The sequence below is a fragment of the Ovis canadensis genome, chromosome 23 (assembly GCF_042477335.2).
Source record: "Ovis canadensis isolate MfBH-ARS-UI-01 breed Bighorn chromosome 23, ARS-UI_OviCan_v2, whole genome shotgun sequence".
NCBI classification, from domain to species: Eukaryota; Metazoa; Chordata; class Mammalia; order Artiodactyla; family Bovidae; genus Ovis; species Ovis canadensis.
The window spans coordinates 60326011-60350888 of NC_091267.1; the positions used below are offsets into that span (position 1 = coordinate 60326011).

The following is a 24878-nucleotide window of genomic DNA, read 5'->3' on the forward strand; positions in this document are numbered from 1 at the left end:
ATTTTTCATTTTCACCAGGAACTTTATTGAACAATGTACTCACCGTTTTCTTCCACTACCTTCTGGCATTTTCCAGACAACTTCATAATTCCATAGTCCCAAAACTGTTTCTCTTTTAGAGCAAAGAACTCTTCTAGGCGCTTTTTACAGTTCTAGGGAGTTGAATTTTTTTCCATTAAGAGAATTTTGTAAAGACCAAAATATATGGAAATCCAAAGGTACGATGTCTGGTGAATACATTGGATGAATCAGAACTTCCCAGCCAAGCTTTAGTAGTTTTTGCCTGGTCATGAGAGAAATATGTGGTCTTTTGTTACCTTGATGGAAGATTATGTGTTTTCTGTTGACTGATGCTGGACACTTTTTGTTGAGTGCTGCTTTCAGTTGGTCTATTTGGGAGCAGTACTTGTTGGAGTTAATTGTTAGGTTTTTGACAAGGAGCTCTTAATAAAGGACTTCCTTCCGATCCCACCATATACACAACAGCACCTTCTTTGGTTGAAGACTGGCCTTTGGTATGGTATAGGGTGGTTCATTTCGCTTGCCCCATAATCTCTTCCGTTCTACATTATTGTACAGTATCCGCTTTTCATTGCCCGTCACAGTTTGTTTTTTTTAATGGACAGTTTTCATTACATTTAAGTAGAGAATCGCATGCAGAAATATGGGCAAGAAGGTTTTTTTCCCACTTGACTTATGTGGAACCCAATCATCAAAGTGATTAACATAACCAAGCTGGTGCAAATTATTTTCATTGCCTGATTTGGATATTTTGAGTATATCCGTTGTCTCCTGTATGATATAACATTGATAGTTCGCAATTAATGTCTTGATTTGATCTCTATCAAGTTCAACTGTTCTACTTGACTGTGGAGCATTGTCTAGCAAAAAACTCCACAAAGCACCTTTGACATGTTTTTTCACCTTCTCCAAACACTTCAAAAAACTTTTTTTATTTGTTTCAATTGAGTTTTTACCTTTCTCAAAATAGTAAAGCATAACATGCTAAAAATGTTGCTTTTTTCATACATCTTCAATATTAAAATGGCTACACAAAAATTCACCAATTTTGATGCTTTTAAAAAAAAATTGCACACTGATATGACTGCTGTTAAAATAGTCTGACAAAATTGTTTCCAAAGAAGTTAAAGACGGCTGAGTGCTATTTAGATCCAGTTTACAGAAAAAAAAAAAGAATGAACTTTTGGCCAACCCAGCATTATATGATATATTTGTTTAAAAATCAATTCATATTAAAAAGATTTTTTTTTTTATAGAGCAGTTTTGGGTTCACAGCAAAATTGAGTGGAAAGTTCAGAGAATTTGCATATATCTCCCACTTCACATGTCCACAACTCCCACATCATCAATATCTTGCATCAGATGAATCTACATTGACACATCTTTATCACTCAGAGTACATAGTTTGCATTGCATTAAAAGTCACTTTGGTGCACACCCTATTGGTTTTGACAGCGTGGCTACCTTGATAGTGTCATGTAGAATAGTTCACCGCTCTGAAAGCCTCTGTGTTCTGTCTCCCCGTCTCTCCCCACTGATCTTCTTATTGTCTTCATAGTTTTGCTTTTTTTCCAGAATGTCACATAGGTGAAATCATACAGTATGAAACTGTTGATATAAATAATCAATAAACAACCTATAATAGGAATGTTGTGAAGTGTTAGTTGCTCAGTCGTGTCCGACTCTTTGCGACCCCATGGACTGTAGATTGCTGTAGGCAAGAATGCATGTAGGTAAGAATGCTGGAGTAGATTGCCATTTCCTTCTCTAGGGGATCTTCCCAACTCAGGGATCGAATCCTGGTCTCCTGCATTGCAGGCAGATTCTCTACTGTCTGAGCCACCTGGCCAATCCCGTAATAAGAGTAGAGAATGTTTATTTGAGCCAAGCCAGGGACTATAGCCTGGGAGACACAGATTCAAGAAGCATTTGAATTATATTCTGCAGGATCAAAATGGGGCAGGCTTTTAAAGGCAAAAACTGGAAGGTTGCAGCTTTATCAAGAATTATAACTGGAACTGGCAAGAAGTAACTGTGCTTGTGGAGGAAGGATTGGTTGGGGTCCACATGGTTGCAGCTGCTAGCAGATACTGGTGTGAGGATAGCTAGTGGTGGTGTTGAGTCTTATACTGTTCAGAAACTCAAGTTCTTAGTAATGTAGAACCTGTCTGAAACCACATTCACAATGGCCACCAGGCTCCATTTTGGATGCTTGAACCACAGTTACTCCATTCTGATTTTTAAAAGCATTCTTTTCTTTAATGGTTAAAGCAGATGTACAATTTATATCTGATAGGCTACAGACTGGCTATTCTAGACTAAGTCAAATCATGTGTTAGTCAGAATGACTTCTCTGTAACTCAGTATTTGAAAGTTTCTTCCATTGTTACCTTTTCAGATTGGCGTCTTTCACTTAGTAATATGCATGTTTCCTTCATGCCTTTTTATGGCTTGGTATTTTTTTTTAAGTACTGATAATCCATTGTGTAGAAGTACTGCACTTTATTGATTCACACACTGAAAGGGTATTTTAATTGTTTCTGGCAATGAATAAAGCTGCATCGGCAGCTTCAGAGTGAAAGTTTGTGTGTAGATGTGTTTTTAACTCTTTGGAGTAAATTCCAAGGAGCATGACAGCTGCATCATATGGTAAGTGTATGTTTAGTTTTGTAAGAAACCACCAAACTGTCTTCCAAAGTGGCTGTACCATTCTGCATTCCCACCATCGGTGAATGAGAGTTCCCATGGCTCTACATCTTCCTCAGTATTAGTGGTGTTCGTGTTTTGGATTTTCACCATCCTCATAGGTGTGCAGTGCTATCTTGTTGTTTTGATTTGCCACTCCTTGGTAACATATGTTGTTGAGCATCTTTTCATATATTTGTTTAGACAATCCATATATCTTTTTTTGTGAGGTGTTTGTTCATTTTTTTTTTGCCCATTTTCAATTGTATTTTTTGTTTTCTTATTGTTGAATTTTAGGAGCTCTTTGTATATTTTGAATAATAGTTCTTTATCAAATGTGTCATTTGTAAATATTTTCTCCCAGTTTAAATCACTACTTTTTGTGTTAAATATTTTATTACTTCAAGGATTATAATTTTCCTTTAATCTCCTTTTCTCTTAGACTTCTGGGGACTTTTGCTTTATTTATTTTACCCTGAATTCAAAGAAAAAAGTTTAACTAAAAAAATAACAATAAAATGTGTATAAACTGGGTGATAAAATGCAAATTTATATTTTTAGAAAGCAATAATTATCTTTGAATGGCAGAAAACAAATTTTGGTTTAAAAAGTAGTACTTACTCATGTTTGGGAACGCATGTAAGAATTAAAGATTTTAAAATTTTAAAAATAAAAAATTAAAAAAAAATAAAAAGTAGTACTTACTATGATTCCTTCACAAGGTCTTTGAAACACAAGTTGCTTCATTTTCTGTATTTTCTGGCAATCTGAATAAAAACTTGTCACCTTAAGCAACAAAACTTTATTTGAATCATTTTGGGTGGATATCTTTATAAAATAGTGTTTTACTTGCCTATATAAACAGCAAATATTGAACATAACTAACTTTGAATCATAAGAGAATGCTGCTGCTGCTAAGTCACTTCAGTCTTGTCCGACTCTGTGCAACCCCATAGATGGCAGCCCACCAAGCTCCCCCGTCCCTGGGGTTCTCCAGGCAAGAACACTGGAGTGGGTTGCCATTTCCTTCTCCAATGCATGAAAGTGAAAAGTGAAAGTGAAATTGCTCAGTCTTGTCTGACTCTTCACGACCCCATGGACTGCAGCCCATCAGGCTCCTCCGTACTGGAGGAGCAAGAGTACTGGAGTGGGGTGCCATTGCCTTCTCCAAATCATAAGAGAATGGTGTATTCAAAAAACAAGAACAAGATGTTTTGGAAAAGGAACATCAGAGCATAAGAAAAAGCTCTTGAAAATTAAAAATGTTATTGTCTAAATAAATTCTGTGGAATAGTTTGAAAACAAGGCAAAGGAAATTGCCCAGAGAATAGAAGAGAAAAAAAGAGACCAAACAATGGGACACTATGGGGGGGGGGGGGGGAATCGTGTAAAACATGCATACAGGTATTTAAAAATCAAATAGTGCTATATTTTATCCCTTTTTAAGTTTCTTTTTCATTGTGATAAAATACACATTACATAAATTTTACCGTTTTTTACTATTTTTTTAAGGTTTATATGTTTATTTTTCACGATACTGGGTTTTCATTGCTGCATGTGGGCTTTCTTCAGTTGCAGCAAGTGGGGGCTACTCTTGGTTGAGGTGTGTGGGCTTCTCACTGCAGTGCCCTCCCGTGTGCAGACCACAGGTTTCCGTAGTTGCAGGTCGTGGGCTCTGGAACATAGGCTCAATAGTCAAGGTGCGAAGGCTTAGAAGTCCCTTGGCGTGTGGGTCTCAGACCAGGGGTCGAGCCCGTGTCCCCTGCATTGGCAGCCGGATTCTCAACCACCAAACCACCAGGAAAGCAAAGACACAAGGAGATGTGGTTGAGAATTTGCATGGTTAAAAGTGTCTTTGTTCTATTTAAAAATGTGATCCTTTGAAAAGGCATAACCTTCTTACTCCTGATCCTTTGAAGGTAAAGGATCTTTGCTTCCCAGGAAACTTAGAATCTTTTTAACTCTGGTGTTCTGAAATTACACAACTTTGTTTATGCCAGCCTTTTTCCATTCGCTGTGCTTGCCGTTGTCAAACCAGACATTCTCATGCTTCCATTCTAAAATAAAATGTCTTTTATTATTTATTTGATAAATTATTCCTCTATGCTTTCTCTAGTTTATTTTTAAGAACCTGTATTAACGGGGCATAACCTGGATTGATTTTTTAAGATTTTTTTCCCCTATAGTGTCCCATTTTTTGGTCTTTTTAAAAAAATATATTTTCTGAGCAGTTTTCTTGGCCTTGTCTTTAAACCATTCTACAGAATTTATTTAGACAATAATATTTTTAACTTCCAAGAGCTTGTTCTTATTCTCTGTCCCTTTTTCAAAAGAGTTGGCTTAAGACTAAATATTAAAAAAACTAAGTTCATGGCATCTGGCCACATTACTGCGTGGCAGATAGAAGGGGAAAAGGTGGAAGTAGTGAGAGATTTCCTCTTCTTGGGTTCCAAAATCACTGGGGACGATGACTGCAGCCATGAAATCAGAAGACAATTGCTTCTTGTCAGGAAAGAGATGACAAACCTAGATGGTGTGTTAAAAAGCAGAGACATTACTCTGCCAACAAAGATCCGGATAGTCAAGGCTATGGTCTTTCCCAGTGGTCACGTATGGTTGTAAGAACTGGACCATAAAGATGGCAGACTGCCAAAGAATTGATGCCTGCGAACTATGGTGCTGGAGAAGACTCCTGAAAGTCCCTTGGACAGCAAGGGGATCAAACCAGGCAATCTTAAGGGAGATCAACCCTAAATATTCACTGGAAGGACTGATGCTGAAGCTGAAGCTCCAGTATTTTGGTCATCTGATGCGAACATTGGGAAAGTACCTGATGCTGAGAAAGACTGAGGGCAGAGGAAGAGAGTGTCAGTGGATGAGATGGTTGGACGGCATAACCAATGGAATAAACATGAACTTAGGCAAACTCTAGGAGATGGTGAGGCCTGGAGTGCTGCAGTCCATGGGGTCCCAAAGAGTCGGACATGGTTGGGCAACTGAACAACAACAATGCATGTTTCAATTTTATTACATTAATTTTTAGAAAGTTTGGATGAATGCCTGAAAAGTTTCTATGTGTCATTATCGTGTTTGTGCCTAGATTTTATGATATAATTTGGGCCACTTGTGCCTTTCTTGCTTTTATCCAGTTCTTACCTGTGTTCTCTTTAGATAAAGGTAAGCATTTTCAAATAAGGGAAGTATTAGTGAAAGTCAATGTTTTATGAATACATTTTAAGGGAATGTGAGATACCAGATAATGTAATTAATACTGCTAATGCACATTAATACTATGAATAAAAGTACAGCTTCATTCAGTTTGAATAAGGATATTGTTATTCAGGAATGTCCCCTTTATGGCCCCTGCTACTCAAGAGGATATTCTAAATGCCCGGGGTGGTGGTGGTGGGGTTCTCCTGAGCAGTTTGTTTGAGCTTATCTCCACAATTTTTTAAAAAAATTATTTATTTTTAATTGAAGGATAATTGATTTACAATAGTGTGTTGCTGCTGCTGCTGCTGCTAAATCGCTTCAGTCGTGTCCAACTCTGTGTGACCCCATAGACGGCAGCCCAGCAGGCTCCCCTGTCCCTGGGATTCTCCAGGCAAGAACACTGGAGTGGGTTGCCATTTCCTTCTCACATCATCTCCATGTTTGTGCAGGGTCTGGGTGGGATCCTGGGTGAATTTAGGGGCTTCCCTGGTGGCTCAGTGGTAAAGAATCTGCCTGCCAATTCAGGAGATGCAGGTTTGATCCCTCAGTCTCAAATATCCCCTGGAGAAGGAAGTAGCAACCCACTCCAGTATTTTTGCCTGGGAAATCTCATGGACAGAGGAGCCCGGCAAACTACAGTCCATAAGACTGCAAAAGAGTTTATCTTTTAACATCACTTTCCTTCACCTGGTCCAAATAAATGTGTATATATTTGTTCCTTTAGTGATAAGCAATAAAATGCCAATTAGTTTGGCAGTAAGAAGTGAACTAGTCAAGTGCAATCCCAATTGAGATCATTGTACCTTCAGTTTACAATTGAGAAGGCAGCTCTGAGAAGAAAATTAACAATGGAAAAACAACTTTATATATCCTTAGAGACCCCAAACTACCTTGCAGGCTTTAAGTTATGCTTCTTGCTTTTGACAGGTTACAATTACCTTCAAGGGTTTACTGCTATACAAGGAGTGTTATATTTCATTGTCATCCCATCTGCATTTTCTTTTTTGTTCACAGTGCGAGATGAGGACAGAAGCACGACGAAAAAATCTTCTGATTTTGATTTTGCATTACTTAACACAAGAAGGGTATGTTACATTACAGATATTTACAGAGATGATTCCTCTCTTTCTCTGACCTCTGCTTTTCCAGATACACACTTTTAAAAGCAATTAATAACTTTTTTTTTAGAGCAGTTTTCGATTTACTGAAAAATTGAGCAGAAATTTCTGGTATATGGGCGAGAACTCCCATATATCAGCAATCCCCCACCCTGCCTCGTGTCCCCTGTTACAGCTTACATTGGTGTGTACATTTATTGCACTTGATGAGCCAATATTGATATATTATTACTAAAGTCCGTAGTTTATGTCAGAGTTCACTTTTGTGTCATATAGTTCTACAAGTTTTGACAAAGGCATGATGTCACATATCCACCCTTGTAGTATCGTACAGAATAGCTTCTCTGCTCTAAAAATCTCTTGTGCCCTACCTATCAATGTCCCAATCCCACCTCCAGCAACCTAGACACATTTTTATTGTCTCATTTGTCTAGATATTTTTCACATTGTACATTAAAAAAAATTTTATTAACAAAGCTACCCAGTTCATGGGATACTTGCCCTTTCCCATTCAGGTTTGAAGATGGTGTAGGCCTTTTAATAAGATTTCTGAAGTCCCATTGCTGGCACACAAAGAAAACTTTCTTATTCCTCAGTTTTCCTTCCCTCAATATAAAGGTTTTGCATTTACCTGGATGACTTGTACTCAACTCTCTTTCCTGAGGAAATTGGGAAGCATTTGAGTTTGGCCACCTACCCTATTTGAAAATGTGAGAGCATTGTAGAAGGAAATGACAACCCACTGCAGTACTGCTGCCTGGAGAATTCCATGGACAGAGGAGCCTGGCGGGCTACAGTCCATGGGGTCACATGACTGTGCAACTAGAAAAAAAATGTGCGAGCACTTACAATGAGGACTGCTGGTATACTGGGTGTTGGGAGAGGAAGAGAGACTGCAAAGTATCTGAAGGCTCCTCTTTTTAATTCATTTTTTATTTTACTTTGACTGATGCACTGCACTGCATGTGGGATCTTAGTTCCCCAATAAGGGATCAAACCCTCGCCCCCTGTTAAACTCAGAGTCTTAACCACTGGTCCACCAGGGAAGTCCCCGAAGGCTACTCTTTAGAGTTTCCTTTCCTTTTAATTTTCATCCTGGAAGAAAATATTCAGGTTTCAGGGTTAGGGCTGAAAACATTTGCGTTAAAGCAGTGCTTCTCAACCTGGAGAACCACTGAGGGGATATTTGGCAGCGTCTGGAGTCCTTCTGAGTGGTGTACTGGCATCTAGTGGGAAGAGGCCAGGATGCTGCTGAACGCCCTTCAGATGCACATTTTAAGTCACTTCAGTCATGTCTGACTGTGCGACCCCACAGATGGCAGCCCACCAGGCTACCCGGTCCCCGGGATTCTCCAGGCAAGAATGCTGGAGTGGGTTGCCATTTCCTTCTCCAATGCATGAAAGTGAAAAGTGAAAGTGAAGTCACTCAGTCGTGTCCGACTCTTAGCAACCCCATGGACTGCAGCCTACTAGGCTCCTCCATCCATGGGATTTTCCAGGCAAGAGTACTGGAGTGGGGTGCCATTACCTTCTCCGTCAGATGCACAGGACAACCCCAAATGTCAATGACGCCCCGATGGAGAAACCTTTCCTTAGAGCACAAAGAACCAGCCAGCTGCTGGTATTTTCCCAAAAGACTGAATGAGCATCTCTTCCTCCGATAAATGTCATAGCTGTCCGTGAAATAGGAGATCTACTGTAGCTGAGAGTCTAGTAACCCTAGTGTTGAGGTAGGAAGGCAAGCTGGAGGGTAGGAGGTGGCTGGGACGGAAGTGAGAGCTGATGCTTGTTTCTCTGATCTGTGCCAGCAGCAGCTGTTTTAAATAAATAAATCTAGCGCCTTCCCATGGAGAAGGCAATGGCACCCCACTCCAGTACTCTTGCCTGGAAAATCCCATGGACGGAGGAGGCTGCAGTCCATGGGGTTGCTAAGAGTTGGACACAACTGAGCGACTTCATTTTCACTTTTCACTTTCATGCATTGGAGAAGGAAATGGCAACCCACTCCAGTGTTCTTGCCTGGAGAATCCCAGGGACGGGGAGCCTGGTGGGCTGCTGTCTATGGGGTCACACAGAGTCGGACACGACTGAAGTGACTTAGCAGCAGCAGTGCCCTCCCAAGGGGAAGAGACCTTGAGGAATTTTTCTTTTAAGCTCCAAGGGAAGTAGTATTAGGGTCCCCCCTTTACATGTGAATAAATTGAGGCTTAGGGGCATCTAGGAACTTGCTGGAAGTCTCCTGGGTCTAAGTGGGGGCACTTTGCAGGCCTGTCTTGCCCCCAAAGTCTTCAGGGTCTGATTCCTCTGCTCTGGTGTGGAAGACTTGTTTTTGTTTGAGGATTACCTCAGGAAAATCAAAATGTATGTGTGTCATATTTTTTGTTAAAAAAAAGATGGCTTTTTAAAGTCAGAAAATGAAATCTTTACAACTGTAGTGAAGCATTCTTTTGTTATTGAAAGATTTGACTTTTTATCGTGGAGGTTTTTTCTTTTTTTTGCCAAAATTTCAAAGGCATCCTTTTTGGTGATGGATTATAACACAGCATTTTTTAAAAACTTTTTATCTTATATTGGAGTATAGCCAGTTAACAAAGTTGTGATAGTTTCAGATGAACATCGAAGGGGACTCAGCCTTCTGTTATACATATCTCCAATCTCCCCAGACTCCTCTCCCGTCCAGGGTACCACATAACATTGAGCAGAGTTCCATGTGCCAAACAGTAGTTCCTTGTTGGTTATCCATTTTAAATATAGCAGTGTGTACATGTCCATCCCAAACTCCCAAATTATCCCTCTCCCCCTCCCCCTAGCAACCATAAGTTCGTTCACTAAGTTAACAACAGCATTTAAAAATTCTTTTTGTTTACTTATTTATTTCTGGCTGCATTGGGTCTTCGTTGCTTTAAGAGGGCTTTCTCTAGTTGCGGCAAGCAGGGGCTCCTCTTTGTTGTGGTCCGTGGGCTTTTCACGAAAGTAGCTTCTCATGTTGCAGAGGAGGCTTCAGTCGTTGCCGTACACAGGCTCAGTATTTGTGGCGCACGGGATTTGTTGCTCCATGGCACATGGAATCTTCCCGGAGCAGGGATCAAACCTGAGTCCCCTGCATTGGCAGGCAGATTCTTATCCCACTGAGCCACCAGGGAAGTCCCAGCAATTTTTTTTTTTTTAACAGCACTTTTGAATAAACTTTGTTACTGAGTAATATTTCTCCCCTGGACTGACCACATTAGATCTTCAATTACAAAATGTGGCCTTTCTTATAATATGTTACATCAAAATTTTGGAAATGGCTTTTTTTCTCATGGTAAACATGATGAACATGGTAAACATGATGAACATGGTAAACATCGCTGCAGATGGTGACTGCAGCCATGAAATGAAAAGACGATTACTCCTTGGAAGCAAAGTTATGACCAACCTAGACAGCATATTAAAACGCAGAGACATTACTTTGCCAACAAAGGTCCGTCTAGTCAAAGCTATATTTTTTCCTGTACTCATGTATGGATGTGAGAGCTGGACTATAAAGAAAGCTGAGCGCCGAAGAATTGATGCTTTTCAACTGTGATGTTGGAGAAGACTCTTGAGAATTCCTTGGACTGCACGGAGATCCAACCAGTCCATCGTAAAGGAGATCAGTCCTGAGTGTTCATTGGATGGACTGATGTTGAAGCTGAAACTCCAATACCCTGGCCACCTGAAGTGAAGAGCTGACTCATTTGAAAAGACCCTGATGCTGGGAAAGATTGGAAGCGGGAGGAGAAGGGGACGACAGAGGATGACACGGTTGGATGGCATCACCGACTGGGTGATGGACATGAGTTTGGGTGGACTCTGGGAATTGGTGATGGACAGGGGGGCTGGCGTGCTGCAGTTCATGGGGTCACAAAGAGTTGGACACGACTGAGCGACTGAACTGAACTGAAACATGATGAACTGCATCATCTTTAACAAACATTTCTCAGTCCACTTACTTTGAAACACAGTTTTATCAGACACTTCTCTTTTTGGTGTTGGGGGTTTAAATTTTATTGAGAAAATGGCTCATCACCAGTCTCTGGCCAGAGAAATGAATCCCTGGCCCCCACACCTAGTTGGCAGGCAGAACAATCAGGTGATGCTCAACTGCTAAATCTCTGTGTCCCCACGTAGCAAGGGAGTGGACAGCAGAGCCAGAGAAGAGGAGTCGGCGAGCCAGGCAGTCTGCATGTGGGCACTGGGTTGCTCTGCACTTTCCACCATTCACTGATGGAAAGCACTTCCAAGGGCAGCATAGTGCCAAGTGTCTGCTCTAAAACCAGGGCTGGTGGGTTGGTGTGGTAGGAAGGGCTTGCAGGATAGAAACACAGACTCAGGAGCCAGTATTGTTCAGTCGCTAAGTCATGTCTGACTCTTTGTCACTTATGGGCTGCAGCACACCAGTCTTCCCTATCCTTCACTATCTCTGGAGTTTGCTCAAACTCATGTCCACTGAGTCAGTGATGCTATCCAACCATCTCATCCTCTGTCACTCCCTTCTCCTGATGCCCTCAATCTTTCCCAGCATCAGGGTCTTTTCCAATCAGTCAGCTCTTCGCATCAGGTGGACAGAGTATTGGAGCTTCAGCTTCAGCATCAATCCTTCCAATGAATATTCAGGGTTTATTTCCTTTAGGAATGACTGGATTGACTGATTTGATCTCCTTGTGTCTCAAGAACCTTCTCCAGCACCACAATTCGAAAGCATCAGTTCTTCAATGCTCAGCCTTTTTTATGATCCAACACTCACATGACGACTGAAAAAACTGTGGCTCTGACTATAGGACCTTTGTCAGCAAAGTGATGTCTGCTTTTTAATACTCTGTCTAGGTTTGTCATAGCTTTTCTTCCAAGCAGCAAGCTTTTTTTAATTTCATGGCTTTAGTCACTGTCTGCAGTGATTTTGGAGCCCAAGAAAATAAAATATGCACTGTTTCCACTTTTTCCCCATTTATTTGCCATGAAGTGATGGGAGCGGATGACATCATCTTTGGTTTTGGTTTTTTGAATGTTGACTTTTAAGCCAGCTTTGTCACTCTCCTCTTTTACCTTCATCAAGAGGCTCTGCCTTGATGCAGGAGCCAATCTGCCTTGGTTCAAATGCCCACTCTACTCTTTCCTAGCCAGTGACCTTGGGCAATCTACTTACTTTCTTTGTCCCTCAGTTCCCTTGCTTGTAAAGTGGAAGATAATGAGTGTCAGACACATGCTTTTATTATGAGGATTAAATATATGACATGCTTAGAGTAGCCCCTGACACCAAGTGAGCATATATGAGTCCTTGCTTACTTTTACTGTGGAGGAGGTACGGGCTGGATTTTATTCTTCTAATACACAACCTGGATTAGCAAAGGACTTAAAGCAGTTAAAAATGTGGGTTTGGCCCATTTTTCATTATCTTTTGATAAAAATCTCAGCTCCATTCAAAAAACTCTGAGCTAAATTACCTCAAGACGGTGTTTTCTAAGCACCTGGAACTCTACAACAGTCATTCTGCAGAATGTTAATTGATATGACTCACATGAGTTTATGGTCAAGTAAGCTTGGCAAACATTGGGTTCAGTTCAGTTCAGTTCAGTTGCTCAGTCATGTCTGACTCTGCCACCCCATGAACTGCAGCATGCCAGGCCTCTCTGTCCATCACCACCTCCAGGAGTCCACCCAAACCCACATCCATTGAGTTGGTGATGCCATCCCAACTCTGTCGTCCCCTTCTCCTCCTGCCCTCAATCTTTCCCAGCATCAGGGTCTTTTCAAATGAGTCAGCTCTCCACTTCAGGTGGCCAAAGTATTGGAATTTCAGCTTCAACATCAGTCCTTCCAATGAACACCCAGGACTGATCTCCTTTAGGATGGACTAGTTGGATCTCCTTGCAGTCCAAGGGACTCTCAAGAGTCTTCTCCAACACCACAGTTCAAAAGCATCAGTTCTTTGGCGCTCAGCTTTCTTTATAGTCCAGCTCTCACATCCCTACATGACCACTGGAAAAACCATAGCCTTGACTAGATGGACCTTTGTTGGCAAAGTAATATCTCTGCTTTTTAATATGCTGTCTAGGTTGGTCGTAACTTTTCTTCCAAGGAGTAAGCGTCTTTTAATTTCATGACTGCAGTCACCATCTGCAGTGATTTTGGAGCCCCCCCAAAATAAAGTCTGACACTGTTTCCACTGTTTCCCCATCTATTTCCCATGAAGTGATGGGACCAGATGCCATGATCTTCATTTTCTGAATGTTGAGCTTTAAGCCAACTTTTTCACTCTCCTCTTTGACTTTCATGAAGAGGCTTTTTAGTTCCTCTTCACTTTCTGCCAGAAGGGTGGTGTCATCTGCATATCTGAGATGTTATTGATATTTCTTCCGGCAATCTTTAGGGACTAGTTTTTCAAGGAACACTCTGAGAAATACTTCCTTCACAGATTCACTGACCCTTATAAACCTGGACTCACCTTATAAGACCCCAACATCATGAACATTGTATTAATAGATGCTTGATAAGTGTTATTTGAACAGCCATTGAGGAACTTACTAGCAGGTAGGTGGGTGAAATAATTGGAAAGAAAGACACAGCCATCCACACAGGTAATTACTGATTTTTTTGTTGTTGTTGTTTTCTAGAAACTGTATCAGAAAGGAGAACTGTGAAAACAAAAAGACCAAAGTCACACAGCTATCCTTTCTCCTGCAGGTGCTATTACGGCCTCAAGAATCGACTGTTTACAAAGCATGCATTTCCCTTTTCTGCCACGAGATGGCCTCTTGCATCTGTAATTGATAGAAGTTATGCTAAAGTTGATCATTTCCAGAGACCTGCTGGGAAAGGGAGAAATGAATGAATTATCAAGTTGAAAAATGTTTAAGGACATATTAGTATCACGAAAGTAGACTTTCCTTTAACGAAGAGCTGAGAGGATTGATTTTTGTGTATTAAAATAAATAGAGAAAGCATTGTAGGGAAGGCCACGCGAGCTGGTCTTGAAAGATGTATAAAATGTGGATAGACAGTTGTGATGGACAAGGACGATTTAGACAGGGGCACAGAGCAAGCAGGGGCAGGGCATAAGTGAACCACTAGGTAAACAAAGAGCAGAGATCAAATGCATGAGGGAGAGTTAGTGAGAGCAGACAGTGAGGGGTCTAGCTCCGCACGTGTGCCTCCTCTGGCCCCAGTGCCTGTTACCAGCCTCTCCCTCATCTTTTCTACTTTGGCTTTCTCCTTACTGCTCACACCTCTTTTTAAAGTCCTGTCCTGTCACTCTGTTGGTTAAGAATTTCCAGTAGCTCCTCCTACCAGCTCTGTTAAATTGAGACCTCGTTCAAGCCCAAACAATGGATTGGAACACATAGACATAGCTCTGGGGACTTGCCTGGTGGTCCAGTGGTTAAGACCTTGCGCTTCCAGTGCAGGGGTACAAGTTTAATCCCTGGTAGGGGAACTATGATCCCACATGCCCCATGGAATGGCAAAGAAAAAAAAATCCTGTTTTCCTGATCAATTAGTTTAAGAAATATGGGACCTGCCATCACCTATTGTTATCATTTTTAAGCCCAAACTCTATGATCCTGGAAAGTGTTCAGAATGTGATGTCAGGAAAGCAATCTTTATATTCAGGCAATCTCTAATGTATGTTCCCATCTTTTTTTTTTTTTTAAACAAGTGTATGTATATAAGTATATGTGTATTTAAGTCATTTAAAAATGTTTGGAAAGAGAGGAGATGTTAACATTGTCTCTGAGTAGTGCAATTTTCTAATTTTTTCTTAAATGAGCATGTATTACATTATACTAAAAAAAATTATTAATAAAAGTGGATTTAGTTTTTTTCCTATGTAAAATGGGGATTAAGACATAGGATAGAAGCCTGATGAGCCATTAATAAGTATAGAAGCTGACTGACCTGATCAGTTCACATTTGCAAATTCTTTAAAATAAGCAAGGTACTGGAAATAGTCATGGCAACCCCTTTCAAGAAAGTTTAGTCCTCTAACTGATCTGAATCTGGAACACAGAGGAAGCATGACAAAAAGGAAAGTTTTCTCCTCTATATGTTCCCAGGTTTGAAATCAAAGAGAAAGAACTCTCACTGAAGCCTGCAATCTGAGGTCTTTGGATGAGTTCCTGAAAGTATATGCTAATTTGTGCATATTTGCATGTTTTTCAGGAGAGAGTTTTTGGTTTTCAAAGAGGTTGAGGACTCAGATTAAAACCAGAGAGTTTTTCCGCTTTCGGAGGATTGTGAGACAAGGAGCTTGCTTTTATTGCTGAGACCACTTAAGTCAGACAGCCTTCCTACTGACCAGGTTAAAATGAGTGAGGGACCCACGCTGCTGACACTACATGCATACAGAGGAAGCTGCTGGTATCATCTGTGACCAGTGAAGAAGTGATCAGAAACAACACATCCAAGCAGATGACATTTTCTGATACTAAATTTCCTTAGTGATGTCGATCAACAGATTTTTGGAATCCCCTTCAGAGCACATGACATATTCTTTTCAGCTACTTCAATGATGGCAAGCCTTGCCTGTGTGGTTAAACTGGGGTTTTATCACTCGTCAAATGTTACCTGAAATGAATACTAGTAAATAAAGAAGCAAGCAAGTTGGGCAAATAACCATCTTTGGCTAAACATGAATAAAAGTAAATTACAAGATATTTTCTTAGTTGATTTACTTATTTGACTTTTAAGTACTTGAATTTTTATTTATGCATTTACTTGGCCGTGCTATGTCTTAGTTTTGGTGCCTGGAGTCGTCCATCTGCTTTGAGGCATGTGGGATCTTTAGCTGTGGCATGTGAACTCTTAGTTGCAGCATGTGGGACCTAGTTCCCTAACCAGGGATTAAACCCAGGTCCCCTGCATTGGGAGTGCAGAGTCTTAGCTGCTGGACCCCAAAATGTTTTGAAAGACAGTGTTTGGATATACTTAACCTATGTGGTGGAGCTCTTTACTGTACAGGCAAACCTTATATACTCTAGTTTTTGTTTAACGTACTCTTTAATATACGCTCACTATTTGTATTGAGTTTCTTTGGACTTTGCCTTTATTCTCTTTACCTAGAGTTAATTTTGTTTTTCTTTCTTCTGTGACATGGCCAGATATATTGATGCAGCCAATGCTTTGGAGCAAGAAACTAAAATGGGGTTACGACGCTTTCAAGTTTGTGACAACGTCGATCTTGAAACTATTTTAATGGAATATGAGAGCTATTATTTTGTAAAATTTCAGAAATACCCCAAAATTGTCAAAAAGGCATCAGACACAGGTACATGGCTATTTTTTAGAAGTAAGGCGCTATCTCATCTTTAAGCTCTGTGTGTCTTCCTCATTTTATTCCCAGATAGAGGATGTCCCCAACTCTACACTGAAAGGATAGACCAGAAGGATTCTGTAGCCTCTTTTAGATCCAGTGCAGACAATTTAAACATGATCGTCTGGACACTGATGTCCCTTTTTGTCTTGTCGGCATTTGCTTGAGGACTGTATGATTTAGGGCAATGAAAACAAAACTCCAGCAGGTCACAGGTACTTTCTTTCTTTTCTTTAGAGATGGAAAGAGCTGTTGGAAGACAATAAATGACAGAAGACTTTTTTCTTGTTGGGAAGACCTATTATCTATCTTGAAAATAACATGAAAATGAGTATTGGTGAGGCTAATAGCTCATGTATAGATAATGAAATGCTTTTGAAAGCCATCAATCCAGATAATGATCAATATAATGCAAAGACCCAGTATAGGTTAGCAGTCAAGGAGGCTGGCTGGAGGAAAGATCTAAAGTTAGGGCCCTGTGTTTTGTAGTGACATTGACTTAGAAGTCTGTAAGTGGGGGAAGTAATTATAAACCAAGGGAGATCATTGTCCTGTTTACAAGGCACTTGTTAAGCCACAGACTTTAACATTTCATGTAGGGACCAGGAAACCAAAAGGAACGTCAATTAAAAATAGCCAGGGCTGAATCACAGAGCTGGAAGGGGTCTGAGAGAGCAAAAGAGGTTTATCTGCGCTCCCTTCCAGTACAGTGTGCATAGCTCTGCATCTGTGGCTGGTTGTTGGATCTGAGTTTTGGCAGAAAAAGGCAGAGACTCCTAACCACTGGGCCACAAGACTGTTACTGACATGGTTTGATTTTAATGCTAGTTCTAGCTTGGAACCACACTCTCCTGGGATATTGGACACAGTGTCTTTACTTTAAGGTAAACGGGCAGGGTTTGACTGATAAGTGTTCCATTCTGGTGTCCCAGAAAGTAAGAGTGAAAGTGTTAGTTGCTCAGTTGTGTCCAATTCTTTGCGACTCCATGAATTGTAGCCCGTCAGGCTCCTCTGTCCATGGAATTCTCCAGGCAGGAATACTGGAGTGGGTGGCCATTCCCTTCTCCAAGGGTCTTCCTGACCCAAGGATCGAACCCAGGTCTCCTGCACTGAAGGCAGATTCTTTACCTTCTGAGCCATGTTCCAGGGACCACAGCAAAATAGTGTCAAGTTCATGAAAACTTAATGAAATGGTAACTATAAAGCAGCCCACACTGGAGCTGCCACCGAGTCTGTGGTCTCCCAACGTGTTTAATATCTTCTGAGGCCTTTGGGGTCTTTGTGTGGAAATGCTTGGGAAGCATGGGCTTCTTTCTCTTTGCTGGTAATTCCATTCCTCTCTAGATGAGAATAGCTTACAGTTTCTGCATGTAGCACAAATTTTAAGAACAATGTAAAAGGACAAACATACCTGAAAAATCACTTTCTCTTAAAAAAATAAATGTCCTTCTCCTCTTGATATTTATTTTGCCGCAGCAGAAAACAGTTTACCTCAAAGAAGTGGAGGGAAGACCAGAAGGTAAAGTAAATGGTATTTCATCTTGACCAACTCAACCCTTAAGAGTTTGTGGGATCTGTTTCCAGAAGATTCTCCAGTGTGGCTCCATGTCTGCCAAGCAGCAATCTCAGACCATGGTCCTGTGACCCTGGGGGGCCAGCCATGGGCTCCTCTGATGTTACAGACAGCCAGGGCGTGGACCACTGTCCATCGGCTCTCTGCTTTTACCATCAAGAATTGCATCCGCCGATGCTTTGTCTTTCTAGGCTAGGAGGTTTGAAAAGTATGGACCTCAGAGACCAAAAGATCCAGGTTCAATTCCTGGCTCTGCCACTTACAAGCTTGGAGCAAGAGTCTGACACATAGTGAGTTCCCAGAACATAGTAAGCACCTCCCCAGAAATATTTTTCCTTTCTGAATCGTAAAGGTCATTTCTCTGTGTACCCCAGATCACGTCCTGACAGTCTGGAGGGAATCGGGTCTTTCTCTTCCTCTCCTTTTCTCACACTCATCTTGTGTATCTCTTTCTCCAGCTTCTCAAATCCCGGTCTCATTTGGAAGTTGTGGTATCTGACTGGAGCCCCTCTGTCTCCTGACTCTTCTGGGTTGACGCTTGCCTCAGTGTCCCCCGCGTTCCCCTCCTCCCAATCCGGGCTACATGCCTGTCAGCAGAGCCTGTTCACAAAGTGCCCAGGACCGCACAGCTGCGGGGCATCAAGGCCTGTGGCTCTTTGCTATTACGGGAAAGCCCAGACCTCAGGGGAAAGTGGCAGTGGGCTTCCAGTAGAGACCACACAATCACTCAGGCCGTGAGCAAAGTTTAAAAAAAAAAATCTTAGGACACAATTAAAAGAAGAAAATTTGGATTGTGATCGTAGGTAACTCACTGGGCCCTTAAGAGCTTCTGTGAGGCCCTCTGGATTCCCTGCTCTGTGACTCCAAGTCCTTTGTCCACAACCTGAGAAGGAAGGGACTTAGCCACCTCATCTTTTATTATTTTTTAAATATAAATTTATTTATTTTAATTGGAGGCTAATTACTTTACAATATTTTATTGGTTTTGCCATACATCAACATGAGTCCACCACAGGTATACACGTGTTGCCCATCCTGAACCCCCCTCCCACCTCCCTCCCCGTGCCATCCCTCTGGGTCATCTCAGTGTACCAGCCCCAAGCATCCTGTATCATGCATCGAACCTGGACTGGCGATTTGTTTCGTATATGATATTATACATGTTTCAATGCCATTCTCCCAAGTCATCCCACCCTCTCACCTCATCTTTTATAAATGAAGACCTTTGGTGTCGTTTAAAGAAGAGCCGTGGAGCCGGAGCCTGCTTCACCATGACAGTCACGGGGTCCCTCAGCCTGAGGCTACCTTTGCTTTTGTGCAGTTCTTTCCAAATAGTCTCTTTGTTTTCACCAAAGTGTTCTTCTTTCCTTTATAGTTTCCATAAAGCTAGTCAGACTCCGGTAATAAATGATAACTACTTGTGAACAGAAACAGTGAGGAGCATTTTAAGAGGCAGCTTTGGAATGCGAAAGGAAACCTGATTGCTTTTCAGCCGCAGGTTCATCCCTGGAACTGCCTCAGCACTCCGTATCTGGCGGAAAGCTCTGGGAGCGACTGTCTAGGAGCGCCTTGCTCCTTTAGCCCTGGAGCAGGGTGGCAGGGGGCAGCTGGGGGTTCTTCAGCTCCTCTCTGGGTAGCTGTTTATACACGGCAACCATCGAGGTTGGCTGTAAGAAAGATAGCTAGAAAAATGATACATAGCATTTGTGTATAATCTTATACTCATTATACTTTAAACGGTTATTGAAGTGAGAGGTTGTGTCATGAGAGGAGGCGGTGGACCCTCTAGCCCCACCTTAGACCTGGGAGGTAGACTGAAGATGGGCAGGGCTGGGTGGGAGGACGGTCCAGATGGATTTGTGCCTCCAGATCTTTCCAGAACTCTCTTTAAATGCACTGTGTGAGGAGTTTGCGATCTCAGATTGTTAACAGGATTTCCTCCAAGGTCTTTGTTCCCTGCCCTAGGGTGATGACCGACAGTTGTCAGAATCTTCCCAAGATCAACCAGCAGAGGCCGCGGTCCAAAACCACGGTGGGAAAGCTTGGGGAAGCCAGGCCCCTCCACACGGAGCATCCTAAACAGGTCAGCTTTGCTTGGCGCTGGTCTCCTTGCAGGTGGCTGAGAAACAGCCCCAAGGAAATAGTCATGTTTATTTGTCCCTCGAGGACAGTTTGATTTCGTTCAGTTAAGAGTTTCTTCCAGTACTTGGTGGAGGACTCCTTCCTCCCCACAAACTTTTGGCTGGTCTGCGTGCTGGGCAACAGGCCTTGAGGGGTGAATCCTAGGCCCAGTCAGAGCAGGAGGGCCTGGTTCCCACAAGGCTCAGGCTTCCTCTTGAGGAAGCTGGACGTGCCAGCTCTTCCCGTCCCACAGGGTGTCCCGGGGTCCTACCCGTAGGTTGGGGTGGTCTTGGTGTGGCCGGGCTCCAAGTCTCCTGTTGGGTTTCTCCAAGGCACACGTGGTGGGTCACTAAGCCCACCTCCACACTGGGCTTTCTGCGGGGAGAGATGGGCAGGCGAGTGAAGCCCATGCTGAGAACCTTCGGTCCAGGACAAAACATACCAACCAGGTTTAAAGGAAGGAGAACCAATGGAAATGGTGAAGAGGGAAGGGAAGGATGCATGTCAGAGCTGTCCGGGCGGATGGAAAGTCATTATCTCACAACTCAGTTGGTCAGAGAGAATCTCTCGTCTTCAAGGGGGTTGTGTGGTCCTGGCTATTGTGGACTGGCTCAGGTGGAAGCGAGGTAAAGCGGGAGGGGCAGGATAAATCCCACAGGAGGCTGGCTGACTGTTGACTCTGCTGTGTTTCCAAACTCAGCCACCCCTGGCCACAAACACCTCTGGTCCCAGGAGAAAAGACAGGCCTGTGAGTGGAGGTGTGGAGGCCCAGCCATTTCCTCCATTGTTTGTGGGCCTCAGAGCCTGTGGCTTCCTGGGACAGCTCCTCCCACCCAGCACAAGCAGTGTTTATTCGTCTTGTTGGGTCTGCACAAAAGTGGTGGAATCACACATGGAGGTCCCCGTTTGCAGAAGGATTTGGGACGACGGGACAGGCAGCTGCAGCCAGCATCTCAAATTGCTTTCTGTCGCTGACTTCTCACTTCTCTTCCTCTTTCTCCAGGAGGTTGTCAATCACACTCACAAGGAGAGTGCTGATTTCGGCTTAAGTATATCTGGAATCAACAAAGGCAGAGGAGAAGAAAACGTCCATCCAAAGAAAGTAAGTGGGTCTCATGAACCGAACACTGAATGGGGAATTTCCTTTTTCTTTCTGAAAATGAAAAATTTTGATTGTTACATTTGTCAAACAGGTAAGGTAATATGTGATGATCAAAGGTTGGCTATAGGGTGAACTGGGAATAGATGGGCTGAGGATGAAACCCTGAGGTCCTGGACCGGGTCTCCCTTCTGGATGGGTGGATTTGAATGAGTGGCTCCATCTCCAAGGGGCTCAGTTTCCCATTTGTAAACTGCGGAGTTTGGAAGAAATGGCTTGGTTCCTTTCAGCTTAAAAATCCTGTGATTACAGTGATAAACTCTCCCACATTATTTAAGGAGTTGTGGCCTCACATTCATTCCTTTCTGCCCTGTCAGTGGGAGTTGACTAGCAGTGTCCCTTTCTCCTGAGAGATATGACTCCAGATTTGAATGTAATTTCATGTGAACCTCAGTTGATATAAGGTTGATCTTGTCCTCGATAGCTATTTCTACTGCTTTCCTAATGAACTTCATGTCCTGATTCGTGCGTAAGAGTCTCTCAAACAGAAAAGACCCAATTTGGGTAGCTGTAGGCTAAAGGCAGGTAAAAACGTGTCACTTTTTAAAAGCAGCATTGACACCAGTGTGTTTCTCTTGACTGTAACTTTGAGGACTGAATTCTGTTCAGAGTTACCTTTCTTTCTTCGATCCTATGGGACTGCTGACTCACCTCTAGTCAGCGCTTCTCAGGCAAACTAAACTCTGGGTGTGTGTGTCTGGAGGGAAATGGGGAGCATCTCCCTGGAAATCAAGGGGAATTGGCTCCTTTTAGGGCCCCAATTATATGGGTGATTGCTGGAGGCGACACATTCCAATCAGCGCTGCCCATAAAAAAGTACTTCCCTGCTCACCGTTACTACCTTCATCACATTGTCCAGTCACTTTTGTGCCCAGCAGTGTTGCAGCATTAATTGCTCTTATGAACATCTCACATTGATATGAATGGATATTTCTAATCAGGTCAAGGAAGGGGCTATTTAATCCAACACTTAACCTTTGAAAGAATCTGGCTATAAATTCTGTTTGCAGCAGAAATGCCCTCAGGTTAAGCTATGGACAGTTTCTGCCTAGCATTTCATGAGCTGAAGAAGGGCTTATAGTCAGGGGCCCATCCCCAAAAACGGGCGCTTCATTGCCATCTCAGAGGTGCCCAATCTCAGAGCCTCCAAAGCTCGAGATACCCAAGTCCCTTTGCAAATTTACTAGGTGTATTGTTCTCAAGGCACCAGCTTTGAAGTCAGCCTGCCTAGGTTCAAATCCCACGTCTCACCTTCCTGACTGTGATTCTTGGGCAAGTTTTTAGATCTCTCCAAGCCTCATTTCTCTCATCTGTGAAATGGAAATAATCATAGTGTGCATCTCCAATGTCATAATGAACAGAGAGCACACGATAAACACTTAGTAAGTGGTGGCTACTGTTACTGTTATTTAATTTTGACATGTATTCTTGCTTTTTCCTTCCCCCTCTAGGGGGGACAGTGGCATCAGAAGGAGTCTGGGTATGGAAGATAGATATCTGGGTTTGAATCCTGGTCTTAAGTTCCTTGTTAGCTGTGAGACCCTGGGTAGATCATTTCACTTCTCTAGGCTTACCTCCACATCTGTGAAACTAGGCTGCCACTCCTGACTAGCAGAAGTGTTGTAAGAATTGGCAGTAATCCACAGCAGGTACCTCACACACCTGATTTGTGCCAGGCAGTCTCCTGAGTGGTGAAGGTACAGTATAGTCAGTAGATAGGAACTATCATGATTCTTGTGCCAATGAGTTCTTCCCATGTGTGGAATATTTTAAAAGAAAGATGATACAGGGGAATTGGACACGTAGAAAACATGGTGCATCAGGAACTGAAAAATGCTCGGGAATTTTATTCAAGCCAACTTCATTGTGAAAAATTTATTTATAACGTGTTTTTTCTTTTTTTCCTGGAGTGCCCCAACCTGAGGAAATCATCTTATTCATTATTAGCATAGTTTCCTCTTAAAGCTTTACTTTAAGTTTGCACTGCAGACCATGGTACATAAATGTGTCTTGATTTAATGAAGCTGAGCTACTAAGGATAGTCTCCCCTCCTGTTTTAATGGCCACTGCAATAACTGTTATTCCCTTTCAGGGCCCAATCATTGACTTCCGAGGGCTGCTCACAGATGCCATCAAAGGAGCAACCAGTGAACTTGGCTTGAACAGCTTCGACTGTAACCCAGACCCCTCAGTAAGTGGCTGGGATGGGACATTCATCTTGCACACTGTCAAAATCCAGATGAAATTCTGGAATACAATTTTGAGTCCAGAGGAGCCTTGAGATCCAGATCCCTGTGTTAAAGGGCACAGCGATCTGCCACCATTTGTGCCATGGAGCTCTGTGCTCTGTTTTCCTTCCTAAGTGATGAAGCAATTTTGTAACGTGAGGCTTTCTACTCTCATCATCAGGAACGACTCTTGAAACCTCTGAGTGCATTTATTGGCATGAACAGTGAGATGCGAGAATTGGCAGCCGTGGTGAGCCGGGTAAGATCTGATATTCAATTCACAAATTTACGGAGGCAGACTGGGGCTCCAGGAGCATTGCGGGCTGCTTCTTTTATTAATAACAATAAATATGATCATTTATTTATAAAGTGCCCCCACTTGCGAAGGCACTCATATTGTTTAGAGGCACAATAATGCATGATGAATAAATTATAGAATCATAAAATTACAATACAAAAAGCCCACCATCTCACTATAGAGGCCAAGAAAACCCAAAGAGAAAAGGACTTAGAAAGGAAGGGACAGGTGAAAGGTTTTAGAGCTAAGCCAAGATTTAAGGAAAGAAAGCCTCTAAGAGAAGGAGAGAGGACGTCTGTATTTTGTTTAAACAGTCTAAGCCTAGAAATAGAGATGTCAGGAGTCTGGTTTTATAATTGGAAATTTTCATGAAGAAACAGATTAGTGGGAAAGATCTTACCATCTACACGACTGATTTTTTTCAAGCTTGGTCCCCCAGGACCTAAAGGCAGTGAAATCTAGTGGCTGATGACACACAAGCTTGGGAATAGGTGACCTGGATTTGATTTCTAGATCCTCCTCTTTTTCACTCTGTGACTTGGGGCAAGTTCCTTGGTAACAGAATAGATTCCTGAATTATAGGAGATTTTTCTAATCTCCAGTGATCTCATATTTAATGAAAGACTGAAACCTAGGCAGGCTCCTTCCTGGATGTTTAAAATGATGCAAAAATTGCACAGCTGCTCTGAGGTCGTTAAGGTCCCCAGGTCTCCATTTAGCCCAGAGGTGTGTCCCCTACACACCTCTGATGTGTCAGGCATGTGCTAGCAGCTGGAAACACAAAGGTGAATGGGAGCTGGGAAGGATCTATATCTTCTTAGGGAAGAAGAGACACAGGAAATAGCCTGTGAGAGAGGGCAGAAGAGGGCGGAGGGGAGGCATTCTGAGCAAGGTACAGACAAGTGAGTTGTAGCACTTATGCAGTGTTTCTGGGGAACCAACTGAAACACCATTAGAAATGGTGGGAGAAGGGACTGGAGAGCGAGGCTGGGGTTCCTGCGTGTTAGGGCGCTGTGAACAGTACCCGAGGCTGGGCTCAGTCTATATTAGACGGAGAATCTCTGAAAGGCATCCATCAGGAGAATGGGATAATCAAATGTGCTTTTAGACAGCTTGTTCTAATGACAGTGTGGA

The 24878-nt window shown here is 42.5% G+C and overlaps 1 protein-coding gene across 2 annotated transcripts in view; it reads left to right on the forward strand.

Moving 5' to 3' along the window:
• Positions 1–24878, forward strand: part of KATNAL2 (katanin catalytic subunit A1 like 2) — a 100777-nt gene that overhangs the window by 35819 nt on the left and 40080 nt on the right. For both annotated transcript variants that reach the window (XM_069568291.1, XM_069568292.1), the window contains exons 2-8: positions 6934–7004; positions 16154–16320; positions 17842–17884; positions 19904–20021; positions 21063–21161; positions 23311–23409; positions 23628–23705. In XM_069568291.1, coding sequence (XP_069424392.1) covers positions 6934–7004; positions 16154–16320; positions 17842–17884; positions 19904–20021; positions 21063–21161; positions 23311–23409; positions 23628–23705 — 675 coding nt within the window. The remainder of the gene's footprint in view (positions 1–6933; positions 7005–16153; positions 16321–17841; positions 17885–19903; positions 20022–21062; positions 21162–23310; positions 23410–23627; positions 23706–24878) is intronic.